Here is a 24,793-nt window from a genome sequence, read left to right on the forward strand (position 1 = left end):
CTGGGTAATTCAGGTCCTCCTGGCACTTCCATTGCATTCCAATTTAATAGGCAGTGATGATAGATCTGGCCTGTTCTTAAGATAAACACCATTTTCAGCGCTTACATTGTTAGAGGTCACATTGTATTTCTGAGGAGGTGGGTGGATGTGAGGGTGATTGACAGTGGTAAGGGCCAATCACAAAGGCCCAAGTGGAGCACAGCACCATGGTAGACAGTTGAAAGCAACCAATGAAATCCTAGAATCAAGGGGGACGTTCAACCTTAGGGTTGCGAACAGAAACAGAAAATGCTGGAAAAACTCAGCAGGTCCAACAGCATCCGCTACTTCCGCCAACTCCAGCATGATGCCACCACCAAACATATCTTCCCATCACCCACCCGGTCAGCATTCCGTAGGGACTGTCCCGTCCGGGACACCCTGGTCCACTTCTCAATCACCCCCAACACCTCATCCTCCTCCCACAGCACCTTCTCATGAAATCGCAGAAAGTGCAAACCTGCCCCTTTACCTCCCCCCTCCTCACCGTCCAAGGACCCAAACATTCTTTTCAGGTGAAGCAGCATTTCACTTGCACCTCCTTCAATTTGGTCTACTGCATTCACTGCTCCCAATGCAGTCTCCTCTACATTGGAGAGACCAAACGCAGACTGGGTGACCGCTTTGTGGAACACCTTCGGTCTGTCCTCAAGCATGACCCAGACCTCCCTGTTGCTTGCCATTTCAACACACCACCCTGCTCTCATGCCCAGATGTCCGTCCTTGGCCTGCTGCAATGTTCCAGTGAAGCTCAACGCAAACTGGAGGAACAGCACCTCATCTTCCGATTAGGCACTTTACAGCCTCCCGGACTTAACATTGAGTTCAACAACTTCTCTTCCATCCCTACCCCATTTTTTATCCCCTTTTTAAATATTCATCTTCATTTTTATTTTTATTTTTTCATTTTTTCATTCTTAGTTTCTAATCCACCTATTTTTATTCTTAATCATTTTCATTTTTATTCATTGTTTTATCCTGACCTTTTATCCTATTTTCAATCTTTTTTCCCACCACCGTTCCTGCCCCCCAACCCCACCACCTCACCCCTTCAAGGGCCATCTGTCACTTGTACATGTTGTTCTTTCCAGAGTGCTTACCCTTGTCCTGCTATTATCACATTCTGCTTTCTGACCTTAATGCCACCATCAGCACCTCCTTTAGCTAGTACCACTATCATTAACACTCCTTTGTCCTTTTGTCCATGACATCTCTGGCAATCTCTCCTTTGCCTCCACCTATCACTGGCCTTCTATCCAGCTTCACTTGCTCCACGCCCCTTAAACAGTATAAATTGGCCTTCTCTTTAGCTCTGAAAAAGGGCCATACGGACTTGAAACATTAACTCTGTTTTTTTTTCTCTCCACAGATGCTGTTAAACCTGCTGAATTTTTCCAGCATTTTCTGCTTTTGTTTCAGATTTCCAGCATCCACAGTATTTTGCTTTTATCTTAGGGTTGCGAACTCTGGCTGGACATATTCCACGGATGTCATCACATGATTTCCCCACCTTCAACTGCCCCTCCCCCAGACTCCTGCCATTGATCGCTGAACATGTCAATCATCACAAAGCCCTATCCTTCCCAAAGCTTTTCAATGTGTCCCAGTTTTGACTTTTGAAAATCTGGTTACCTTAGACCAGGAGAACATTGGAATAATCGAATGCAGCAAAAAAACACAACAACCTAAGTTAGCTTGTCGGAGCACAGAATATATTTTAAATTCTAAGGAGAACAGCCCCAGTTTCACTAGTCTCCCCATGTAACTGAAATCTTTCTTCCTTTGGTGCCATCCTAGTAAATTTCCTCTGCATTCTCTCTAAAGCTTTGATTTATCCTTCATGAAGTGTGATGCCTGGAATTGGCCACATTACCCCAACTGAAACCTAACAAGTCTTTATAAAGGCTTAGCATTATTTCCTTGTCTTTGTGCTCAATGATTCTATTAATAACGCCAAGGAGACTTGTTTACATACAGCCAGGTCTTTCTGCCCCTGCACCCCTTTTAAAATTGTACCACTTCATTTTTTTAATATTTGTTCATGAGGTGTGGGTGTCACTGGCCAGGCCATCATTTAATACCCATCCTTAGTTGCCCCCTAGTTCAGGGGGCATTTAAGAGCCAACCACATTGCTGTGGGTCTGGAGTCACATGTAGGCCAGACCACATAAGGACAGCAGATTTCCTTCCCTAAAAGACATTAGTGAACCAGATGGGGTTTTTGCAGCAATGGTTTCATGGTTATCATTGGACTTTTAATTCCAGATTGTTTTATTGAATTCAAATTCCAAAATCTGCCATGGTGGGATTTGAACCCCCAAAGCATTACCCTGGGTCTCTGGATTATTAGTCTAGTGACAATACCACTATACCACTGCCTCCCCCAATTCATATTGATTTCCTGGAGTGCAAAGTGCTCAGGGAACAGACAGCTTTCATTCAACTGAGTGCAAAAGTTGGAAATTGGTACAAGTGGGAATTTGGTGCAGAGGGGGAAGGAGATACAGACTTTTATTCTTTTAGTTTTACCTCCAGTGTGGGTGGGTGTTTTTTTTTTGTCTCCAGCTAGGAGACTGTAATTTGCTATTACTTTACTAAATTAGTAACTTGTTAACTAATCAAAGAAATAAATAAGATTAGACAGACATGGCAGGGAAGGTGGTATGCCTTGACCACAACATGTGACAGTTTGTGGACAGCATTGCAATCCTGGACACTCATATCTGTGATAAGGTCTGCAGCTTGTTACTGATTTGGAGTCCAACCTGCAGACATTGCAGGGTGTCAGGGAGAGGGGAGAGTTACCTGGATGCTTTGCTCTGGTAGGCACTCAAACCCTGGGGTTAAGTAGAACTTTAGAGTTGGCCGATGGTCAGGGAAGATTGTAACTACAAGGCAGGCGGGTATGGGGATCCAGGATGTAGTGACTTTGGCCAACAGGTACGAGGTACTTGCTGCCTGTGTAAACAAGAGCAAGGACTGCAAGGTGGATGGGCAAGGACATGCAGGACAACATTCAAGTTGGGGAGTGAAAAGGAATGTGGTAATGATCGGGGCAGTTTAGTCAGGCAAATAGATATTGTTCTCCGCAGCCGTGACCAGGAGTTCTGAAGGTTGTGTTGCCTTGTCTGCTGCGAGGCAAGCGGATTGGAGAATTAAACACGTGGCTCAAAGTTTGGTGTGGCAAGAAGGGATTTTGATTCATGGGGCACGAGCACCAGTACTGAAGAAAGAGTGAGTTGTTCTGTTGAGGTAGGTTCCATATAAACTGGGCTAGAATCAGTGTCTTGACAAATCATGTAACTAAGATGGTGGATAGAGCTTTAAACTAGAAGAGGGAGGGGTCAGGTGGAAGGAAATTTAGAAATCTAAAGACAAAAGTGGAGGTAATCGAGCATTGGAGAGATTTGGGTAAAGACAATCGGGGGAGACAGGGAGGGGCAGTGAGTTTAACAGTATAACAGCAAATAAGCTACATGCAACGGATAGTAGTAAAACAGTAAAATTAAGGACCCGTTATATATGAAGCACAAATACAGAGAAACGGGTTGGATCTAATCACGGTTACAGATACATGGGGCAGAACTTTCTGTCCCCGCTGGCATCGGGTGTGTTCGGCAGCATGAGCGGACAACATGGCGAGAAGGCCAGAAATCGTTTTACGACGTCGTGAAACCAGTTTGCAATCGTCCATTCAGTCTGTCGATGGAAGGCCGCATTTCCTGCCATCGGACATTGGGAACCTTATTGTAATACATCTACATATCATAATAAGGCCAGCCCGCCAGAATCATTCCCCACCCTGTCTACACGCCGACATGTTTCATAATAGCATATATAAGGCGCGCACTTGATGGGCTGCACTTTGAGGGGAACTCGGAGGTGAGTGCACAGTAATGTTGTACAGTGCTCATCCAGGTTGCCTGTTGGACTTCAAGATTGAGATGTGTTGGAGGGGGCGGGATAACAAGGGCTATCTGTGGTCGAGGTGACTTGGGGGTGGGGCAAGGGCTGCCCTGTGGTCGAGGTGACTTGAGGGTGGGGGCAAGGGCTGCCTGCAATTGAAGATAGGGCACAAGCACGTGGGGGGTTGGGGGGAGGGAAGTGGCCATGCATTAGGGAAACCTTGTATAAAGTGACCATTCCTCTGCAGCTGAGACAGTTCAGACGCAGCCACATTGATATGATTGGAGTTGGGCTTCTAGCTTATCTGCCCACTCAAGCAATGCAGTGGCATCAAAGTGCCGCCAAGTGCTCCAAAGCTTTTCACCGGTTGGGCGCAGACTGCAAACTAATAAGTATTTTAGTGGACTGCAGAACAGTTGGACAACTGGGCACATTGTACAATCTCCTTGCTAAAGCTGGCCATGGAGCAGTCACAGGTAGAGGCACTCACAGCCCCTTGCAATGTCATCATCCTGGTTTGGATCATCCTCCCCCATGATTCAAGCTAACAGTGCAGCCTTGCAGCGTGGGTTAGGAGAATGCCTGCACCTGAACTGTGAACACAGCATGCAGTTCCAATGGGCAAAGCTGTGCCAATCAGTCAGGTCAAGTGGGGCAGACATGGTTAGGGTTTTGAGCATCCATGCACCGCACTAAACTTGAGCCATCCAAATGGTGGTTAGGCCTTCAGACTTAACCAAGAGAGGTTCTTAGTATACCCATGCTAACCCACTCATCTCTCTCTTTCACCCTGCAGAAGGAGCACATCAGGAGCATGGAGCATGGTGAACTAGCTGTATGCCTCGTGGCATACAGAGAGCAAAGACGATAGAGAAGAGAGCGATGGAGGCATCTGGCTGCATAGAGGGAGGAGCAGCAACCTCAGGAAGAAGGGGCGGCTGGGCCTCCTGCACATGCCGCTGAAGAGCCACATCGAGCTGTTGTTGGTCAGCGCCTAGCTAGGCCCAGGGTCTATAGACGCAGCCTTTCATTCCTGCAGTTCACTGTCAACCAGTGTCGCTGAAGACTGTGCATGTCTAGGGCACTGGCTGGTCATATCTGCCAGCTACTGCAGGATTTGGTGCCAGGGGGACTTGGAGGGCATCCACTGCCAGTGGCTGAGAAAGTGACCGTGATGCTCAATTTTTATGCCAGTGGCTCCTTTCGGGTGACCTCTGTGGGATCTCACAAGCCTGCACCCACAAATGCATCCATGAGGTCACAGATGCCATCTTCACCAGGGAACACAACCTTGTGTATTTTGCCTGGGACCAAGACAGCCAGGATGCAAGAGCAATTGAGTTTGCCCAGATCTTGTGTTTCCCACAGGTGCAGGGTGTGATCGACTGCACTCATGTGGCGATCAGATCTCCATCACAACAAGTGGTCAACAATGTCAATCGCAAGGGCTTCCATTCGCTGAATGTGCAGCTGGTGTGTGACCACTACAAATGCATCCTGCAGATCTGCACACAGTTCCCAGGGAGTGTCCACAACTCCTACATTCTCAATCGGTCTCAGATCCCTGACATCTTCCAGGGTCCACAGAGGCTGCAGGGTTGGCTCCTTGGAGACAAGGGCTACCCACAAAGGACGTGGCTGATGACACCCGTGTGGTGGCCTCAGACTGCAGCAGAGCGACGCTATAATGAGGCTTATGCTGCAACTCGCAACTTGGTGGAGCAAACCATCAGGATGCTGATGAGATTTCGGTGCCTGGGCTGGTCTGGTGGAGCCCTGCAATATAGTCGACAGAGGGTGTCACGCATCATTGTTGCCTGCTGCACCCTTTACAACCTGGTTCTGCAATGGGGACAAGAGCTGGCTGAGAAGGAGATGCAGGAGCTGGAGGTCTCCCCCATTGAAAAGGATGTCGATGGTGATGAAAGTGAGGATGTCCTCGAAGGTGACGATGATGGCGATGAGGCCATTGCACTGGCCAGGCGAGGCAGGTGCACTCGGGAGGCCCTCTTAGCGGCTAGATTTGTGGAGGATTATGACGACATGCAGTGAGGTGTCCCCATAGATCCTCACATTGCATCTATGAACATTTGACTCCAGTCTGGCTTATGGCAGCGCACATACCTCTGTGGGTAATGCTTTTAGCATGGAGATGCAGTGGAGGCCCTAATAGTCATTCGATTGCAGGAGGATGATGATGACATGCAGTGAGGATACTCCATAGATCTTCATTTAGTCTCTGAGAATGTCTGACTCCTGTCTGGCCAAGGGCAGCTTGTTTGTACTCTGTGATCATAAGAACTAGGAGCAGGAGTAGGCAATTGAGCTCCTTGAGCCTGCCCCACCATTCATTACAATGATGTCTGATCTCATTTCGGCCTCAACTCCAATTTCCCGCCCTCTCCTCATAACCTTTCAACCCATTACTAATTAAAAATCTATATCTCCTCCTTAAATTTATTCAACGTCCCGGCATCCACTGCACTCTGGGGTAGTGACAGGTTCACAACCCTTTGAGAAAAGTAATTCCTCCACATCTCTGATTTAAATCTACCACCCCTCAGCCTAAAACTATGGCCTCTCGTTCTAGAATGCCCCAGAAAGAGAAACATCCGCTCCACTTCTACTTTGTCTATCCCCTTTAGCATCTTATATGCCTCAATTAGACCTCCTCTCATCCTTCTAAACTCTAGCGAGTATAGGCCTAAACTGCTCAATCTCTCCTCATAAGACAAGCCCCGCATCTCTGGAATCAACCTAGTGAACCTCCTCTGAACTGCCTCCAGTGCAACTACATCCTTCCTCAAGTAAGGGGACCAAAACTGTGCACAGTACTCCAGGTGTGGTCTCACCAATGTCTTGTACAGTTGCAACAACACTTCCCTATTTTTATACTCTATTCCTTTAGCAATAAATGCCAAAATTCCATTTGCCTTCCTTATTACCTGCTGTACTTGCATACTGGCTTTCAGCAATTCATGCACGAGGACACCCAGATCCCTCTGCACTGAAGCATTCTGAAGTTTCTCTCCATTTAAATAATAAGTTGCTTTTTTATTCTTCTAACCAAAATGGATAACCTCATACTTATCCACGTTAAACTCCATCTGCCAAATTTTGGCCCATTCACCTAACCTGTCCATATCCATTTGTAAATTTCTTATTTCTTCATTGCAACTTACTTACCCACCTATGTTGGTGTCATCGGGTGAAGAGAGGGAAGGAGCTGTCAACTGATCACCACTTGATGGTGAGTTGGATTCGACACTTGGGACGTGGGCTGGACAGTCACGTGAGGCCCACAGGGGTCACCTGGGAATGTCTGGTGGACGTTTCTGTGCAAAATGATTTCAACTCCCACCTCCGTAAGAATTTCCCTTGTATCTCGGGTGAGGTCAAGGACACTGAGTCCGAATTGCCCATGTTCAAGAGCTCAATCATTGAGGCAACCATGAAAAGCTGTGGTTTGAAGGTGCCTGTCATGGCGGCAACCCTAGGATCCGCTGGTGCATGGAGCTACTCCTCCAATCACGGATTCTGTCCCACTCAGGCTGACTGCAGAACTCGGCAGTTGGCACTGGAGTCCTCTGGGGTCCCACTTGCCAATCAGTTTTCTGTTTTGGACACTGGTGAGGATGTTGATTCCTCAGAGGAGTGCAGTCAGAGCAAGGTTTGTGTCATCACAGGTGATTCTGCTGCTGTACAGAAGGGGAGGAAGAAGAGGGGGGACAGCGGTAGTGATAGGGGATTCATTAGTTATGGAAACAGACCGTAGACATGACTCCAGGATGGTATGTTGCCTCCCTGGTGCCAGGGTCAAGGATGTCACAGAGCAGCTGCAGGACATTCTTCTGGGGAGAGTGATCAGCCAGAGGTCGTGGTCCATGTTGGTACCAATGGCCTAGGTAGGAAAGGGGATGAGGCCCTGAAAGCAGATTTCAGGAAGCTAGATCAGGGTCATATTCTAGAGATGCAGCCAAGAAACTTTAAAAGCACCTGATCCTTTGTCCACCTTCAGCCCTGACCCCTTCAGGAGCACAGCGTCACTGGTCACAGATGCTGAAGATATGGGGGAGCCCGCCCCATCTTAAAGGTGCTGAGAGCACACAGAGAAAATGACAGAACTCTGTGATGCCTGCACACAACATTCTGGAAAAAATGACCAGCACCATCGAGGTGCAGGCATCACGAATATGTCCAGGGATTGTGAGGCTGGACCATAACCTTGGTTTGAAGGCTGTACAAAGCACAGGGAAGAGGCCCTGGAATGAAGCACCTGCCTTTATCTTGTGCAGAAAGGTTTCACATCTGAGTGACGCAAACACTGCTCATCATAACAAAGAGCTATAGGCAGGGAGACATTCTTGCGTGTTTATTGACAATAATGAACATTGTGTACAAGTGATTAACACCCGTGCCCAGGCTGTGAAACTACATCTTCTTAATTTTCCTATCCCTGCCTCTACGTCTTGGTGCTCCCTGGCCATGCAGAGTGGAGGTGGAGGCAGCCTGCTAACTGCTACACACTGCCTGTGATGACCTTGGTGGGTGTCCTCTGGAGGTCCAAGACTCGGAGGGCCCCAGCCTGTGGCACACTCCTCGATGTGAGGAGCTGGAGCTGCTGAGGTTACAGGAAGAGGGGATTCAGATGGGCCGGACACTACCGGAGTCACCTGGATGGATGGGCCGGGGGGGTGGGGGGGGCGCGGGGGGAGGGGTACACCTGCTGATCCTCCTCCCTATGCATGCCCAAGGGCCTCAGGCTGACTCCTTGTGGAGAAGGGGTAGCTGGAATGAGATCGGGCTGCCCCACACCCCTCTCACGTGCACACTGTTGGAGGGCAACTATGATGGCGATGATGGATTTTAGCCCATGTAGCAGTGCAGGAGCGACATCCTGGACCAAAGTCTCCATGGAGGCCACCATCCTACCAGTGTTGACCTCAGTGCATTGTCATGCCGCTGCTACCACCTCAGCCTGAATGCGGATGGACTCCTCCGTTGTACCTTGCAATCTGAGGAGTGCAGCGGGCATCCTTTCCTGATGTTCCCAAGCTTGCCTTTGCGGCTCCAGCAACTGTGACATGATCGAATCCAGAAGCTTGTCATCTGACTCAGGCTCAGCAAATGTCTGGCCTCCAGCAGTCCTCCAAGTGCCAGGGTCCTGGGAAGTCTCTGCCACTGCCTGTTGTAGATCATAAACTGCGCTGTGCTCACCAGATTGTGATCCCAAGGCTACCCTATAGCTAGGCCCCATCGAGGTGTGTGTTCTGCACTGGTGGAGGGTGTGGGTAAGCGCTGTGACGGGACTTAAAGGAGGGTTTCAATGGATTCCTTTTCTGAGCTTCCCTTGGGGCTTGATCAGAGGCCCTGGGTCATGGGCTCTGTCGGCTGTTTCCCAGATGTGCCTGCGGAAACAAAGGGAGATAATTAGTGCATGGCAGTGGCCTGTGAAACAGGACACATCACTCACAGCATGGTTGTCTGACAAATGTTGCACTGCTGGATCTTCACTTGGTAGAGCACCGCCGACCTCACCATCAGCACAGGAACGGTCCAGATCCTCGTCGGCCAGCTGGATGGCTGTTTTCAAACTCTGTGATTTCAGGCATTCCTCCATTGGTAAGCAACCTCTCCTGGTTGTTGTGTGCCAGCTTGTCCTGCATGATTAGGGATGTAGAGAGTGTAAGTGAGACGCCTGCCAAGCCAGATGATAAGTATGCCTTGCATGTGTGGGTAGTGAGTGGTCCCATGGATGGGATGAGGACAATGAAGGTGTGTGTGAGAGAGTCAATGGTGATGTCCCTTGAACTGGCAGTGAATGAGGGCCCTGTGGATGTGTGATGGGTGTGTGATTTGAGAGTGACAAGAAGAGTAACTCACCCTGGCAGAACGGAGGACATCATTCATCCTCTTGTGGCACTGGGTGGCTGTCCCCTTTTGCAGGGGAGTGGCACTGATCACCGCTGCCACTGCCTCCCAAGCCGGTTTGGTGATGGTGCTGCCCTCCTGCGGCCAGAGCAGGGGTAGAGGACATCATGGGCGTGTCTCCACAGCATCCAAAAGGCATTCGCGAGATGCGTCACTAAACTGGGTTGCTGCAGTCTTTTTGCCTTTTGGGACCATCCTGCTTTCAGTGCAATATTCCTGGGCTGGAAGCACTGAGAGATGTGTGCAGGGCTGCACTTTAAATGTGGCGCCCGGTGTGATGAAGCGGTGAGGCGATGGAGTGGCAGGTGAATGAGACCCTGCCCGCCATGGAAACAGCGTGTTTCTCGGGAATGCATAATTAATGCGGCGGGTTTGGGACGACACAGCGTGAAAATCCGCCATTGCGGCTGACGGGTAAAACATTGTTTTCCCCGCCCGCTACTGCACTTAGTGCTAAGCTGGGATGATTCCACCCATAGTTACAAGGTTACCAAAGTTGAGAAATAAATAATCCAAGTTATGTAAAATTTTGAAAAGGCAGACAGAACGGAAAAAAAGAGTAGTTTTGATAGTAAAGGATGACATAAGGACATTTGTTAGAAAGGATCTTTGCTCAGCAGATCAGGAAGTAGAATCAGTATAGATGGCAATTAGGAATAACAAGGGTCAGAAGATGCTGGTGAGAGTAGTTTACAGGCCCCCTGATAGTGGTTATATTGTTGAACAAAACATTGAGGAAAATTTAATTGTTCTTGTAACAAGGACAACCTAATAATTGTGGGGAAAAGCTATGACAGGAGAGTTGGCTAAGATTGATTGGATAAATAGACTGAAAGGTATGGCAGTAAATAAACAGTGGGAAACATTTAAAGAAACAATTAAAAATGTTCAATAAAAATACATTAAAAAACAAAAACTCAACAAGAAAGAACAATCCATGGCTTATGCGGGAAATTAAGGATAGTGTTAGATTAAAAGAAAAAGTGTATACTTATACAAAAAGCAGTAATAAGCCTGGGGATTGTGAGTATTTTAGAAGCCAGCAAAAGGTGACCAAAAAGTTGATAAAAGGGTAAGAAATAGAATATTGGAATAAACTAGCGAGGAATATAAATAAAGATTGTAAGAGCTTTTACGAGTATATAAAAAAGAGGAGAGTAGCTAAAGTAAACATTGGTCCCTAGGCAGAGACTGGAGAAGTTATGTTTGGGTAACAAGGAAATGGTAGAGCTGTTGAACAAATATTTTGTGCCTGTCTTCCCAACAGACGGCACAAATTACATACCAGGAAGAGAAGATAACCAAGGGGTTAATAAGAGTGAGGAAATTAAGGCAATTAATATCAACAAAGAAAAGTATTGGAGAAACCTGAGGGACTAAAAGCTGATAAATCCCCAGGACCTGATGGCCTATATGTTGGGTTCTAAAAGAGATAGCTGCAGGGAAACTGGATACGATTATGATTTTCCAAAATTCCCTAGATTCTAGAATGGTCCCAGCAGATCGGAAGTTAGCAAACATAATTCAAGAAAGGAGGAGAGAGAAATTAGGGAACTACACTCCAGTTAACCTGACATCCATCATCAGGCAAAAGCTGGAATCTTTTATTAAGGAAGTCTTAACAATGCACTTACAGAATCACAGTATGATCAGACAAATTCAACTTCGTTTTAGGAAAAGGAAATCATGTTGGGCAAATTAGTTACAGGATTTGAGGATGTAACTAATAGGGTAGATAAAGGGGGTCCAGCAGTATACTTGGTTTCCAAAAAGGCACCTGATCAGGTGCCACACAAAAGTCCAATGTAAAAGATAAAGGCGCATGAGGTTGGAGGTAATATAATTAGCTTGGATAGAGGCCTCATGAATAAGAAGTAGAGAATAGGGATAATGGAGGCATTTTCAAGTTGGCAGGCTGTAACTGGTGGAGTGCTGCAAGGGTCAGTGCTGGGGCCTCAGCTATTCACAATCTATATTAATGACTTAGACAAAGAGACCAAGAGCAATGCATCAAGTTTTGCTGACGACACAAAGCTAGATGGCAATGTAAGCTGTGAGGAGGATACAAAGAGGCTGCAAAGTGATAAAGAGGGTGAGCAACAAGGTGGCAGATGGAACATAGGGCTAGATTTTACTCTCCCCACCAGTGAGTTTAAAGGCAGGGGAACTCGTAAAATCCAGGACGTGCCCACCTGCCTGCCTACCCCTGATCCGTCTCAAATTTTACGGAGGGGGTATCATGGGGGTGTTGGCAGCCTGCCAACCCTTGGGACTGCTGAGGCCCTTAAGTGGCCAATTAATGACCATTTAAGCATGTTATCCTGCCCCTGCTGCTATTTCACCCATGGCAACGGAAGACTTATGCGATGTGGGAAGCCAGGCAACTTCAGCTATGTGGGGTGGTGTCGAGCAAGGAGGGGGACCTCCTTTGCAGGTTCCCCCACAAATATCACCAAACTCAAATCATTTTTAGGGATGGTAAACTACTACAGGCAATTTTTACCCAACTTATCCATCGGAGGCACCCCCTAAGATTATCCTTCCCACTTTACCCTCCCACCTTGGCCTCTCATACCTGGTCTCCCATCCCCCTCACCCTCTCACCAGGTCCTGTCAGCCTGGCCCTGGCGATACCCTGAACTCACCTTAAATCTGGGCTCCTCTTTGTCAGGACTGTTGTAATCCCAGCGGCAGCCACAGCTCCCATTTGGTGCTGCTGGGATTACAGAGGCTGCTAGCTATTCGATTGGCCAGCAGCTCTCTAAGGCAGGGCTTCCTTCTGAGATAGGGGCAGGAGTCTCACCTTAAAGCAATTAACACTGCTCCCAGCATTAAACTGCTGAGGGGCAGCCATCAACATGGTGGATGGGTTCACCACTGACATGTTAGCTGGGCAACCAGGGACCATAGTGCCGCATAACATCCAACCCATAATATTCTGTCATTCACTTTGGTAGGAATAACCGAAAAGCAGAATATTTTTTTCTAAAGGTATGAAACCTCAAAATGTTGATGTTCAAGGGCCTTGGGTGTACTCGTACAAGGAACACGGAAAGTTAGCGTGCAGGTCTAGCAAGCAAATCCGAAGGCAAATGGCATTTGGTCTTTATATCAAGGGGAGTCTTGCTATGTTGTACTGGGATTTGTTGACAGAACACTTGAAGTGCTGTGCACAGTTTTGGTCTCTATATTCAAGGAAGGATATACTTGTATTGGAGGTTGTACAGCAAAGGTTCGCTAGATTGGTTCCTGGATGTTAGGGTTGACAGCTGATGACAGGCTGAGTAAATTGGGTCTATACTCTCTGGAGTTTAAAGAATGAGAGCTGATCTCATTGAAACATATCACATTCTGAAGGGGTTTGATAGGGTAGATACTGAGAGGTTGTTTCCCTAGGTCGGGAAATATAGAACATGGAGGCACAATCTCAAGATAAGGCATTGACCATTTGGGACTGAGATGAAGAAAAACTTGTTCACTCAAAGAGTTGTGAATCTTTGGAATTATCTACCCCAGAAGGTTGTAGCTGTGCCATCATTGAATATATTTAAGGCTGAGGTAGACAGATTTTTGGTCTCTCAGGGGATCAAGGACAGGCAGAAATGTGGAATTGAGACTGAAAATCAACCATGATACTGAATGGTGGAGCAGACTCGAGGTGCTGCAGGTCCACTCTTACTTCTACTTCTTATATTCATATGCTCCTCATTCTTCTTACTTCTTCCATCATCAAGATCCTGACCTTCTGTTCCTAGTTCCTGAATTTCCCTTCTGATTCCTGACCTCCTCTCCCTGAGTTCCTGACCTCCACTTCCCAAGTTCCTGACCACCTCTCCCTGAGTTCCTGACCTCCTCTCCCTGAGTTCCTGATCTCCTCTCCCTGAGTCCCTGACCTCCTCTCCCTGAATTCCTGACCTCCTCTCCCTGAATTCCTGACCTCCTCTCCCTGAGTTCCTGACCTCCTCTCCCCGAGTCCCTGACCTCCTCTCCCTGAATTCCTGACCTCCTCTCCCTGAATTCCTGACCTCCTCTCCCTGAGTTCCTGACCTCCTCTCCCCGAGTTCCTGACCTCCTCTCCCTGAGTTCCTGACCTCCTCTCCCTCACTTCCTGACCTCCTCTCCCCGAGTTCCTGACCTCCTCTCCCCGAGTTCCTGACCTCCTCTCCCCGAGTTCCTGACCTCCTCTCCCTGACTTCCTGACCTCCTCTCCCTGACTTCCTGACCTCCTCTCCCCGAGTTCCTGAACTCCTCTCCCCGAGTTCCTGACCTCCTCTCCCTGACTTCCTGACCTCCTCTCCCTAACTTCCTGACCTCCTCTCCCTGACTTCCTGACCTCCTCTCCCCGAGTTCCTGACCTCCTCTACCTAAGTTCCTGACCTCTTCTTCCTGACTTCCTGACCTCCACTCCCCGAGTTCCTGACCCCCTCTTCCTGAGTTCCTGACCTCCTCTCCTTGATTTCCTGAACTCCTCTAGCCAAGTTCTTGACCTTCTTTCCTCCTAATTTCCTGAACATCCCCTCCCCACTTTCTTATTTCCCCTTCACTGTTCCTGCCATCCTCCCTCTTGTGTTTCTGCCCCCCCAGTTCCTGGTCTTCAAACCCCCCCTCCAGTTCCTGACCCTCTCCCCTGAGTACCTGCTCCCTCCCTCGCTGAGCTCGTCGCCTCCTCCCCCCTGAGTTCCGGACCTTCACCCGTTCCCTCCAAGTCCCTGACCTCCTGCAGGCAGGAAACATGGTTCAGTCTGCACACTCCAAATAGATGCATGCGCAAGCGCAAATGAGGTGCACATACGTGGAGGTACAGAATGGTTTTCGGTCTCAGCTCCCATGTGGTTGCATACACACGGGACTTGCTGATACACCTTTTAAGCAATCAATCCAATTATTGGAAAGGTTTGTGATAGCCAAATTCTCCTACTTCTGTTGCTGGTAATTGTAAAATGCATCAAATGGAAACATGAACTAACATTTACAAGATGTGCTCAGTTTGCAAGTCCCCTGATTATATACGGATTACAGAGAATTCATTCCATTGGAGGCGCTAACAGAATTGATTTCTTCAGTATTACCAGTCATACAACAAATGCTGACTGTCTGTTGGGAGAATGGTGATGCCTAAATAGAGTACATGGCATTCACTGCAAGTGTAAAACTGAAATTAATGGCCGCCTCAGTGGCCCCATGTAATAAAGCCAGGGGCAACCCCATGACGGCCATTCCCCAGAGCCCTGATACAATAGCATGCCCATCAGACGGTTAACTGCCTGGTATTAGGCCTTCCATCCCTTTAAGGCTGGATATCCTTCCTCCAAGAGTTCCTGGCCAATCAGATGGCCAGCAACTTTTCTGTCCCAGGAACGCCGGGACCAGCTACCACGGAGGAGGACCTGAAATGGAAGTACATGTATGTGGCTCATTGAGGTGGGTTGGGGGATCGTCCATGGGGCTTAGATGCCCAGTCAGGAGGCTGCTCCCCCAGGGCCTGATTTCCAGTTTTACGAGTGGGGCCAGGATAAGGCTTTCAAGCATACCTTAACTGACCACTTAAGGGCCTCAATTGCAAGAAGGTCATCTGAGGGTAGGTTAGCTCAGATGGTTAGACTGTGATGCTAATAACACCAAGGTCGTGGGTTCAATCCACAGCACTCATCTGTGTTGAAGAATGCTTGCTGTTGACTCAGTTCAGTTGCAAATACTGTGATAAATGCAACCTATCTAAGGTGACCCCCTGCATTCTCTTCCAATTCTACAGCCACCTGCCCTGCCCCTCAGCCAACTCCCAAGGATGGGATTAAATTCTGTCCATAATATCTAGAATAGGGATATATAAAATAAGGTGCATAATTCTAAAAAGGGTGCAGTAACAGAGAAAATTGAGGGGTATATGTACACAAATCTTTGAAGCTGGTAGGGCTGATTGAGAAAGTGGTTAATAAGGAATATGGGATTCTGGGCTTAATAAATAAAGGTATATGGCTGAACTTTATGGGCCGCCCAGGATTGGGAAAGCAGGCAGGTGGCCTCATAAACTAGGGCACCGTGCCATCGACAGCAACCACCAGCCCGACTGCGATTTCATGAGCGGAGGGGGAGACATTTGGTGAGTTGCCTGCCTGTTCTCCAACTGAGGCCCCTAAATGGGCAATTAATGCCCAACTGAGGGCCTCATCCTGCTGCTGCTTTGAGTTAATGAGCAGCAGGAGAGGCTGTGGGCTGCCAGCCATTTAAAAGGTGGGTGCCTCTTGCTAGGCCGCCAGTGCCAATCAGAGGCCCCTCCTCACAGTCTTGCTTCCCCACATCCACCTTCTCCTCTTGCCCTCTCCAACACGGCCCCACCTCCTTCAACGGGGCTTGTGAGCCTGGCCCAGCAAGATCCTGGACATACCTGAATGTCCAGATCTATCGCTGAACACCACCTCCTTGGCCTACCTGCAGCATCGACTGTGGCTGCTGCTGGTGTGGTCAGTGTGCAGAGCTGCAAGCCTCTAATTGGCTGGCAGCTCTATGAGGGGGGACTTCTCCTGGAGACAGTCGGAAGTCCCACCTCAAACTAATTAAAGAGTTGTCGTCCAAAAAATTAAAGCGGGGAGAGCCGGCTAAGTGGAGGCTAGAGTGTGGGGATCCTGCCCTCAGTCTATAATCCAGCCCTTGGAGTACGAAAGCAAGGAAATTATGATGAATCTTTATGAAACACTGGTTTGGCCTCAACTGGAGTATTGTATTCAGCTCTGGGTGCTACACTTTAGGAAGGATGTGCAGGTGTTGGAGAGGATGCAGAAAAGATTTACAAGAATGGTTTCAGGAATGAGGGACTTCAGTTTTGTGGATAGATTGGAGAAGCTGGGGCTGTTCTCTTGGAAGAAGAGAAGGTTGTGGGGAGGAGATTTGACAGAGGTGTTCAAAATCATGATGGGTCTAGACAGAACCAACAGGGAGAAAATGTTTCTGTTAGTGAAAGGGTCAAGAACCAAAGGACACTGATTTAAGACGAATGGCAAAAGAATCGACAGCAACGTGAGGAGAATCTTTTTTACACGGTGAGTGGTTAAGATCTGGCATTTATTTCCTGAGTGTGCGGTGGAGGCAGATTCAATCATGGCTTTCAAAAGGGAATTGGATAAGCCCCTGAAGAGAAAAAAATTTGCAAGGCTCCAGGAAAAAGGCGGGAGAGTGGGACTAGCTGAATTACTGTTGCAGAGAGCCAGCATGAACACAACAGGCCGAATGGCCTCCTTCCGTGCTGTAACCATTCTATGGCCAGGATTTTGCAACCCCTCCCGCCTGACGGGATATTATGGTCCCGCTGAACTGAATGGCGATTTAAATGGCTCACCGCATCTGCCGGGGGGAGAGACACGCCAAGGTGGGGTCGTAAAATCCCGGCCTAAGATCCTAGTAATTATTCTCATTTTTATTTTTAACAAATCTCTCTTCCCTCTCTTCAGATCCCCTCATACTATGCATTAAAGCTGAATAAAAGGACAAGTAGTTACCTTGATTGCATGCTTCTATCAATGCATCTTGATCCAGTTACTGAGGGTAGGTTAGGAGTTAGATGGGAGTTAGTAGCTTGAAAGCGGAGTGGGATTGCAGTATCTTAATACCACAGAGAAATCAATTCAATAAGTGTATTACTATAACAACAATAATATTTTCATGATGCATTAAGTATTGTTTGAAATATATCCACAGTACCTTTTGGACCTGGCAAGATTACGTGAGTTGCGCAGATGTCTGAGGCAGGGCGATGGGTTGTAGTGAAAGACAGAGTCTGTATTTGTAGAACTATGAGTAAAAATAAAAATCTCTTCACCCGCTCAATTTCCATTCCTCTAGATTTTTCTAACCTGCAAAAACATGAAGTGCAGTAGTACTCAGAATTTATAATTATGTCTCCTTCTGGGGTAGTTTTATCCTTGAATGAGAGTGTGAACAGAACGCAAGTTTTGACAACTCATTTTACATCACTCCTGATATGCATTTGCGTGGAAATCAGTGGGAATCAGGAGAGATGTAAAGTGTACTGCCAGTCTGTTATTGCCTGTTTTACACTATCACTCAAAATAAAAGTCTACTCTTTTCATACCTTACTACAATACTTTTAAAATGCATTCAATTTATGTAAAGGTGACTCGACACAACACCTACAAATATATGTTTTCCAATAAGAAATCCAAGGTTATATTATAGCATATAAAAAATCACAAGACATGCCCCAATATATAATATTATGCTACAGCATTTAAAACACATTATTTAACTTGGACCAATTCACCGGATATTATAAATCATTATATATTTAATGTTTCATTTATCTCTAATAGAACTCCTGTGATGTTACTCATAGGAAGTTGTTTGCTTGGAAAAGAAGGATCAGATGGTATAATAGACAATTGTATCATTGTAAATACAGGGAGAAGTTATAGTAAAATGAATGTTAGCAATTAAAAATTTGGACAAAATTATATGTTAGAACATCTCTGCATGATTATGGAGGATTGCAAAGGTGAAAATAGGTTAAAATTAGTGTAAACTCTATAACACTGTTGTAATGTACATTTATACATGTAATGTATATATCTAAAATTATGAAATCTTTTTCTGTAAAGTATTGAACATGATTGAATGTTATTTGTATATAAATTGTACAATAAAAACATTTTGGGAATTTTATGTTTGGGTGTCAGTTTCTCTGCTGGAACAAATGCAGGTGCTAAATTGGATTTTTTTTTTGTTCATCCATGGGATGTGGGCTTCGCTGGCTGGGCCAGCATTTATTGCCCATCCCTAGTTGCCCTTGAGAAGGTGGTGGTGAACTGCCTTCTTGAACTACTGCAGTCCCTGTGGTGTAGGCACACCCACAGTGCTGGTAGGAAGAGAGTTCCAGGATTTTGACCCAGCGACAGTGAAGGAACGGCGATATGTTTTCAAGTCAGGATGGTGACTGACTTGGAGGGAAACTTGCAGGTGGTGGTGTTCCCATCTATCTGCTGCTCTTGTCCTTCTATATGGTAGTGGTTGTGGGTTTGGAAGGTGCTGTCGAAGGAGCCTTGGTGAATTTCTGCAGTGCATTCTGTAGATGGTACACACTGCTGCTACTGTGCGCGGTGGTGGAGGGAGTGAATATTTGTGGATGTGGTGCCAATCAAGTGGGCTGCTTTGCCCTGGACGGTGTCCAGCTTCTTGAGTGTTGTAGGAGCTGCACTCATCCAGGCAAGTGTGGAGTATTCCATCACACTCCTGACTTGTGCATTGTAGATAGTGGACAAGCTTTGGGGAGTCAGGAGGTGAGTTACTCATCGCAGGATTCCTAGCCTCTGACCTGCTCTTGTAGCCATAGTATTTATATGGCTAGTCTAGTTCAGTTTCTATGTAAATATTTGGTGGTCGTATGTTTGGAGCTTGAATAGCGAGAGCTATGAACATTTAGGGGAAGAAAGAGGATGGTGCTGCTGGGCTGTGGAGAGGTTAATGGTAGTGAATTGATAAAATGTTGTCATATTGGATGGGTAGTAAAGATTGAGTGACAGCAAATGTTGAAAAGTTTCATTCACATATTTGGGGTTTTCACAGAATTTGGTGTTGGCAATTAATGAGCACACAGTTATGGTTGGTGGAATGCAGTCCGAAGAGGGCAGTTACGTTGAAGACAAGGGTGCAAAAAACGGAGGGCAGATCGATCATAATAATGGGACTGAATTCTCGTGACCTTTCCATTATTAAAACATTGTATTCGGTGTGGATGGGAACTGCAAAAACTGAATTTGATTTCTCCAGGATCTGCACTCCTCCTGATCACCAAACTTGGGCAGGCGCATGCAACTGGGGAAATAACATCGTACATCATTCCTGTATTTATGTCCTTAAGAATGCTGGATATTTAGGATGCCTGAGCTTTCCTGGCATCCACCGATGATAATGCATCAAAGGATGCTACATTGTAGAAGGCCGGAGTTTATTTTAAATAAAAAGCGTCATATCTTTTCGTCAATTTCTCTGGGTGGTGCATCTTTACCACAGTGATCCACAACTTTAATTTCCTGCAGAAAGCAATCAAGTTGCATTGATTTTGGCATGCTGGTGCTCATCCACTTTATGTACCGCTGTGTGGTCAAGAATATAAAATTCTAGAAGTGAAAATTATGATGAAATAATCAATTATAAACATTGAAATAAAGGGTTTTTTCCTTTTAATAAGCGCTGTTTTCAATTTTTTTCAAATAGGATGGCGGGGTTGCTAAAGAGTTTTCAGAAGTCCAACCCAAAAGAACGTGATTTAATTACGAAGCGACCATCTATACCTGTGCAGTTACATTGAGTATTTAATTTGAAAAAGGCTCAACCTTTATCCTGACACTCTCAAAAGAGTCCAAGTGTCCCTTTTGCTTCTGTGCATGGCAACCATATTCATATCAGACATTACCTCCTTTCTACTCCATCACAGTACATATTATTTTTCACCTCAGCTTTGATGAGACCTAATGCTTTGTTTCTTAATCAATGAACATACTCACTGCAATGTAACTTTATTGTACATAAACCTAGTTCCATGATTTCACCTCTCCTCATTTCACCGCAGCTATGTGATGAACGTCACTAGGCAGAATTCCATGTGTTGGTTATGTTGTTATGATTGTACTTCACCAGTTGTTTAGAAATTTGTACAAATGTGGCATTCATTTTCCCTGTGTACTATTACAGTTCAACATTGTTACATCTGGCATATTCAACAGACTAAGTAAATAATGTAACAGTAAAGAGAGAGTGGGTGCTGAGTGGTACCTTACATTAACGCACAGGCCACAAAACCTGGCTCTGTAGTTTTGGTGCTATGAGTGCTGTTTTGGTCCCAAAATGGCATTCAGCATGCTGCCTGCTCACACTTCCATTATGGCCCAAACTAGAAGCCATTTTGGGGTGGTCAGTAACACGGGCATTCGGAATGACTGGCGTAACTATGCAGAGCAGGCAGATTGTGACATCAGTCACGGTGTAATGCTGACTTGATACCAACACAGCAATTTTTTGACTGTACCACTCCAGCTAATGTCCTCTTTTATGCACACATAGCTGAGCATGCATTCAGCAACAACATGGACCTCCACAGCAGCTCTACCTGTGCTATTTAAAAGGGCTATCAACCACTCTCAGGTTGGTTGCTCATTAATTTCTTCTGGCTTGAGTTTGTAGAGGTGGTGAGTTGTAGAGTTGTTTAAAGTGGGTAAAGTCTGCAGGGAGTTGTGCTGCACACAGAAAAGGCCTTAGTTTTGACTTCAAGGGTTCTGGTCAGATCACTCACGTTATGTGGCTTCTGCTGGTGCTGCAATGGAAGCTGAGACATTAGACATGCAGCACAATCAGGTCTGTAAGTGCCCTCATGGAGTTGGTCTCTATTTCCAAACTTGAAACACTTGGCTCCAAGCTCTGCATGCACAAAGTGTCAAGTTCGTGCCAGACTCCTCCATGTTCCTTGAGGGAAACCTGGGGAGCAGGCAGGAAGGCGGAGTTGAAGCAGAAGATCAGCCACGATCGCATTGAATGGTATAGCTGGGCTCATGGGGCTCTATGGTTTACCCCTGCTCCTATTTCTTATGTACTTATATATGTTCTTAAGTTGACAGTGACTGCAGATTTTCTGGCAGGCCTGCTAATGCACCAAACTTTTCTTGTGTATATCCATCAGCCTCCTTCTGTACACCACTTCATTGAAGTAATTTCTGCGTCCTCAGCAGTCAAACCCGTTTGGGACCTTGTTGCCCTAGGAGCTGGCACCTGGGCTACCCTTTCCCTGTGTCCTGGTTACAAGTCACTCATGCCTGGTGACTCACCACATGCAGACTCACCTCTATGCTATCCTCTGAAGGTCGCATAGCGGCAGTATCTGAGCTGATGGTTGTGAGTGTGAGGTTGAGTGATAATGTTTCTTCATCACCAGTGTGCAGTTCCTCTTGTATATCATGCTCCTGCATGAGTCCTTCACCACATTTCAGTTCTTGAGTCTCTGAGAGGAGAAAGGTACAAGGCTAGAGTTGAGTTGGCGAAGGAGGGAAAGCAACAGATGCATGCAGCAACACAACACCATCTGGAGCTTATGAGTCAGAAGAGATTCTGAGATGAGGAGGAAGTGAGATGTGAGAAGTGGGTTAGGTAGGAACATTCCATAGTTTCCATAGCAGTCATGGCTGCTCCAACGATGGCGCCACCTTTCTCGTCCATGGAGGTCAGACCATACAGCTGTCTGCATGGGCAGAATGTTGCCATTGTCGTGCCATGGTGGGCCCGACATGCCAAGGTGTAAAATGACACGAGATGACGTCTGGCGTGCCACCTGACGTCATCACGCATCATTTCGATATTGCATTTGGCGGGCGCTCGCTGGAGGCAGCTGCGCACCTGCCGAACTGTCAACAGCCTATTAAGGCCATTAAGAAAGCAATTTACCCTATTAACAACGCTGCCCGTCCAACCTTAAGGTTGGCGGGCAGGCGAAGAGCCCAAGCAGCCTTCACGTTTTTCAGGAAACCTCATCCACAGGCAGGATGTTTCCTGATGGTTTTATAAAATTAATAAATAAATTTTGTCAACTTCACAAACATGTCCCAGCTCATGTGACACTCACATGAGGGGACATGCTTAAATAATTTTTTACTTAATTTTTCAAAAACTTTTATTATCCATTTAATCCCCCGGAGGCACAAAGCTCCCCCAGGGAGATTGCTGCGCTCTTTCGGGTGGAGACAGCCTGTGCAATGATTGGCCCTGTTGCCTCTGATGACTTCGGTCTGGGTCCTCTGGAGAGCCGAGGCCTTGGGGGGCTCCGGCTTGCTTTGGCTGTCTTCCTGTGGGCCAATTTCTCCCTCTGCGGTGATAGAGGACAAGGTTGAGGGGGTCACAGGCAAAGGGGACTCGGAGGGAGAGGACAGCCTATGAGATTCCTGAGTGGATGACCCAGGGGAGTCCAGCTGCTGCTCCTCCTCCCTTCGGGTGTCTGAGGACCCCGGCCTGACTCCTTGAGGGAAGGAGCACCTGAGGGATGTTGAGGTGCCCGGTTTCCCCCTCGCATTGCAACTGCAGGAACTCACCCCTGGCTACCATGATGGAGTGCAGGTCTCTGCGCTGAAAAATGGATTGATGCTGTTACAATAAATAACTTAATTCCTCTACATTCAAATGCTGAGAGAAATTTCAGGCAAATACATTAATCATTGGCAAATCGATGCATAACTTCAATATCCTTCAGTCTGATCCCAACGGCACAGCTGATATCAGGAGCTCACTTTGTGATGTGAACATCTGGTAAAAGACAGATCAATAATGAGGAGACCTTGTGACTACCATTATCGTGCCTGAGGGAACCTATTGTGGCTGTTGAGCTGAACTTTACTGATAATACTTTGCCAAGGATAAATTGTTCACATCACAAAGTGAGCTCCTGATATCAGCTGTGCCGTTGGGATCAGACTGAAGGATATTGAAGTTATGCATCGATTTGCCAATGATTAATGTATTTGCCTGAAATTTCTCCCAGCATTTGAATGTGGAGGAATTAAGCTATTTATGGTAACAGCATTAATCAATTTTTTAGCGCAGAGACCTGCACTCCATCATGGTAGCCAGGGGTGAGTTCCTGCAGTGGCAATGCGAGGGGGAAACCGGGCACCTCAACATCCCCCAGGTGCTCCTTCCCTCAAGGGGCCAGGCCAGAGTCCTTGGACACCTGAAGAGAGGAGCAGAGGCAGCTGGACTCCCGTGCGTCATCTACTCAGGAATCTCATAGGCTGTCCTATCCATCCGAGACCCTTTTGCCTGTGACCTCCTCAACCTCATCCTCTGTCACCGCAGAGGGAGCAGCTGGCCCACAGGAGGACAGCCAAAGCAAACCGGGACCCCCAAGGCCTTGGCTCTCCAGAGGACCCAAGCTGAAGTCATCAGAGGCAACAGGGCCAATCATTGCACAGGCTGCTTCCACCTCTCTTGCAGATGTCAGGGCAGCACCTAGAAGTCTAAGGCGTCCAAATGTTAAGAAATTCTGATCACAGTTGGTTACATGGGTGAACACATTTTGTCACTTTACAATCTGAAAATATATTCACTTTACTGAATAATGTGCAATGGTGTCTTTCACCTTCTTTTACAAGCTTTGCGATTCATCCAACTGCATCCCATATCACCCCCCACCATGAGCAGTTTACCTGCACGCAGCTGGCCCATGGGTGACTCTGGAGGGAGAAGTGTATGTGTGGCAGGGCTTTTCAGAGCCTCATACAAGCACTATCCCATGCAGGCGCATCCTTCCTCCATCACACTCAGCTCAAAGCCCTGAGTATTTTCAATGCTGCCTGCTGGGGTTCTCTTTCAGTTGTCCATCTGAGCCGACCCACCCACTGATCACACTCCCATGCAGCACCTGATCTTGCCCACCACGACTCTCATTTCACTTTCAACCCTCTAATTGCTGAACTCTGGAGCTTAACCTGTGGTGCTTCAAGCCAGAAGGAACTAATGGAACATGGTGCTATAAAGTGAGTCCCCTGGCTAGTCAGTTACATACGAATATACAAATTAGGAGCAGAGTAGGCCATTCAACCCCTCAAGCCCGCTGAGCCAATCAACAAGATCATGGCTGATCTGACTGTGGCCTCAACTCCACATTCCACCAACCCCTGGTAAGCTTTGAGAGCAAAACTGAACAAGCAGACAATTACCTACATGCTAATATTCACCAAGGGAAATGAAGATAATATGGATTAGAAATGAGTCCTTGCTGTAGCTGCTAGGCAGGTGGGGAGCAGGCCAAAGATTTACCTTGCACAACAAGAGCTTCTGAAATACTTCCATTCTTGGATTTCTGAAATACGTCCAATCTCATATATGCATCAGGTGATTTTTTTTTTCCGGCTTCACTGTCAGCTCTTAA

General features: G+C 46.9%; 1 protein-coding gene across 2 annotated transcripts in view; it reads right to left on the minus strand.

Moving 5' to 3' along the window:
- Positions 1-24,793, minus strand: part of colec10 (collectin sub-family member 10 (C-type lectin)) — a 74,994-nt gene that overhangs the window by 48,178 nt on the left and 2,023 nt on the right. Inside the window, exons 1-2 of one of the 2 annotated variants that reach the window (XM_078540155.1) lie at positions 21,720-21,877; positions 17,572-17,723 (exon numbers count right to left, since the gene is read on the minus strand). In XM_078540155.1, coding sequence (XP_078396281.1) covers positions 17,572-17,704 — 133 coding nt within the window. In that variant the 5' untranslated portion in view covers positions 17,705-17,723; positions 21,720-21,877. Of the gene's footprint in view, positions 1-17,571; positions 17,724-21,719; positions 21,878-24,793 lie in introns of those variants that run through there. The other variant, XM_078540154.1, reaches the window with a different exon arrangement.

The sequence above is a fragment of the Cetorhinus maximus genome, chromosome 4 (assembly GCF_964194155.1).
Source record: "Cetorhinus maximus chromosome 4, sCetMax3.hap1.1, whole genome shotgun sequence".
NCBI lineage: Eukaryota > Metazoa > Chordata > Chondrichthyes > Lamniformes > Cetorhinidae > Cetorhinus > Cetorhinus maximus.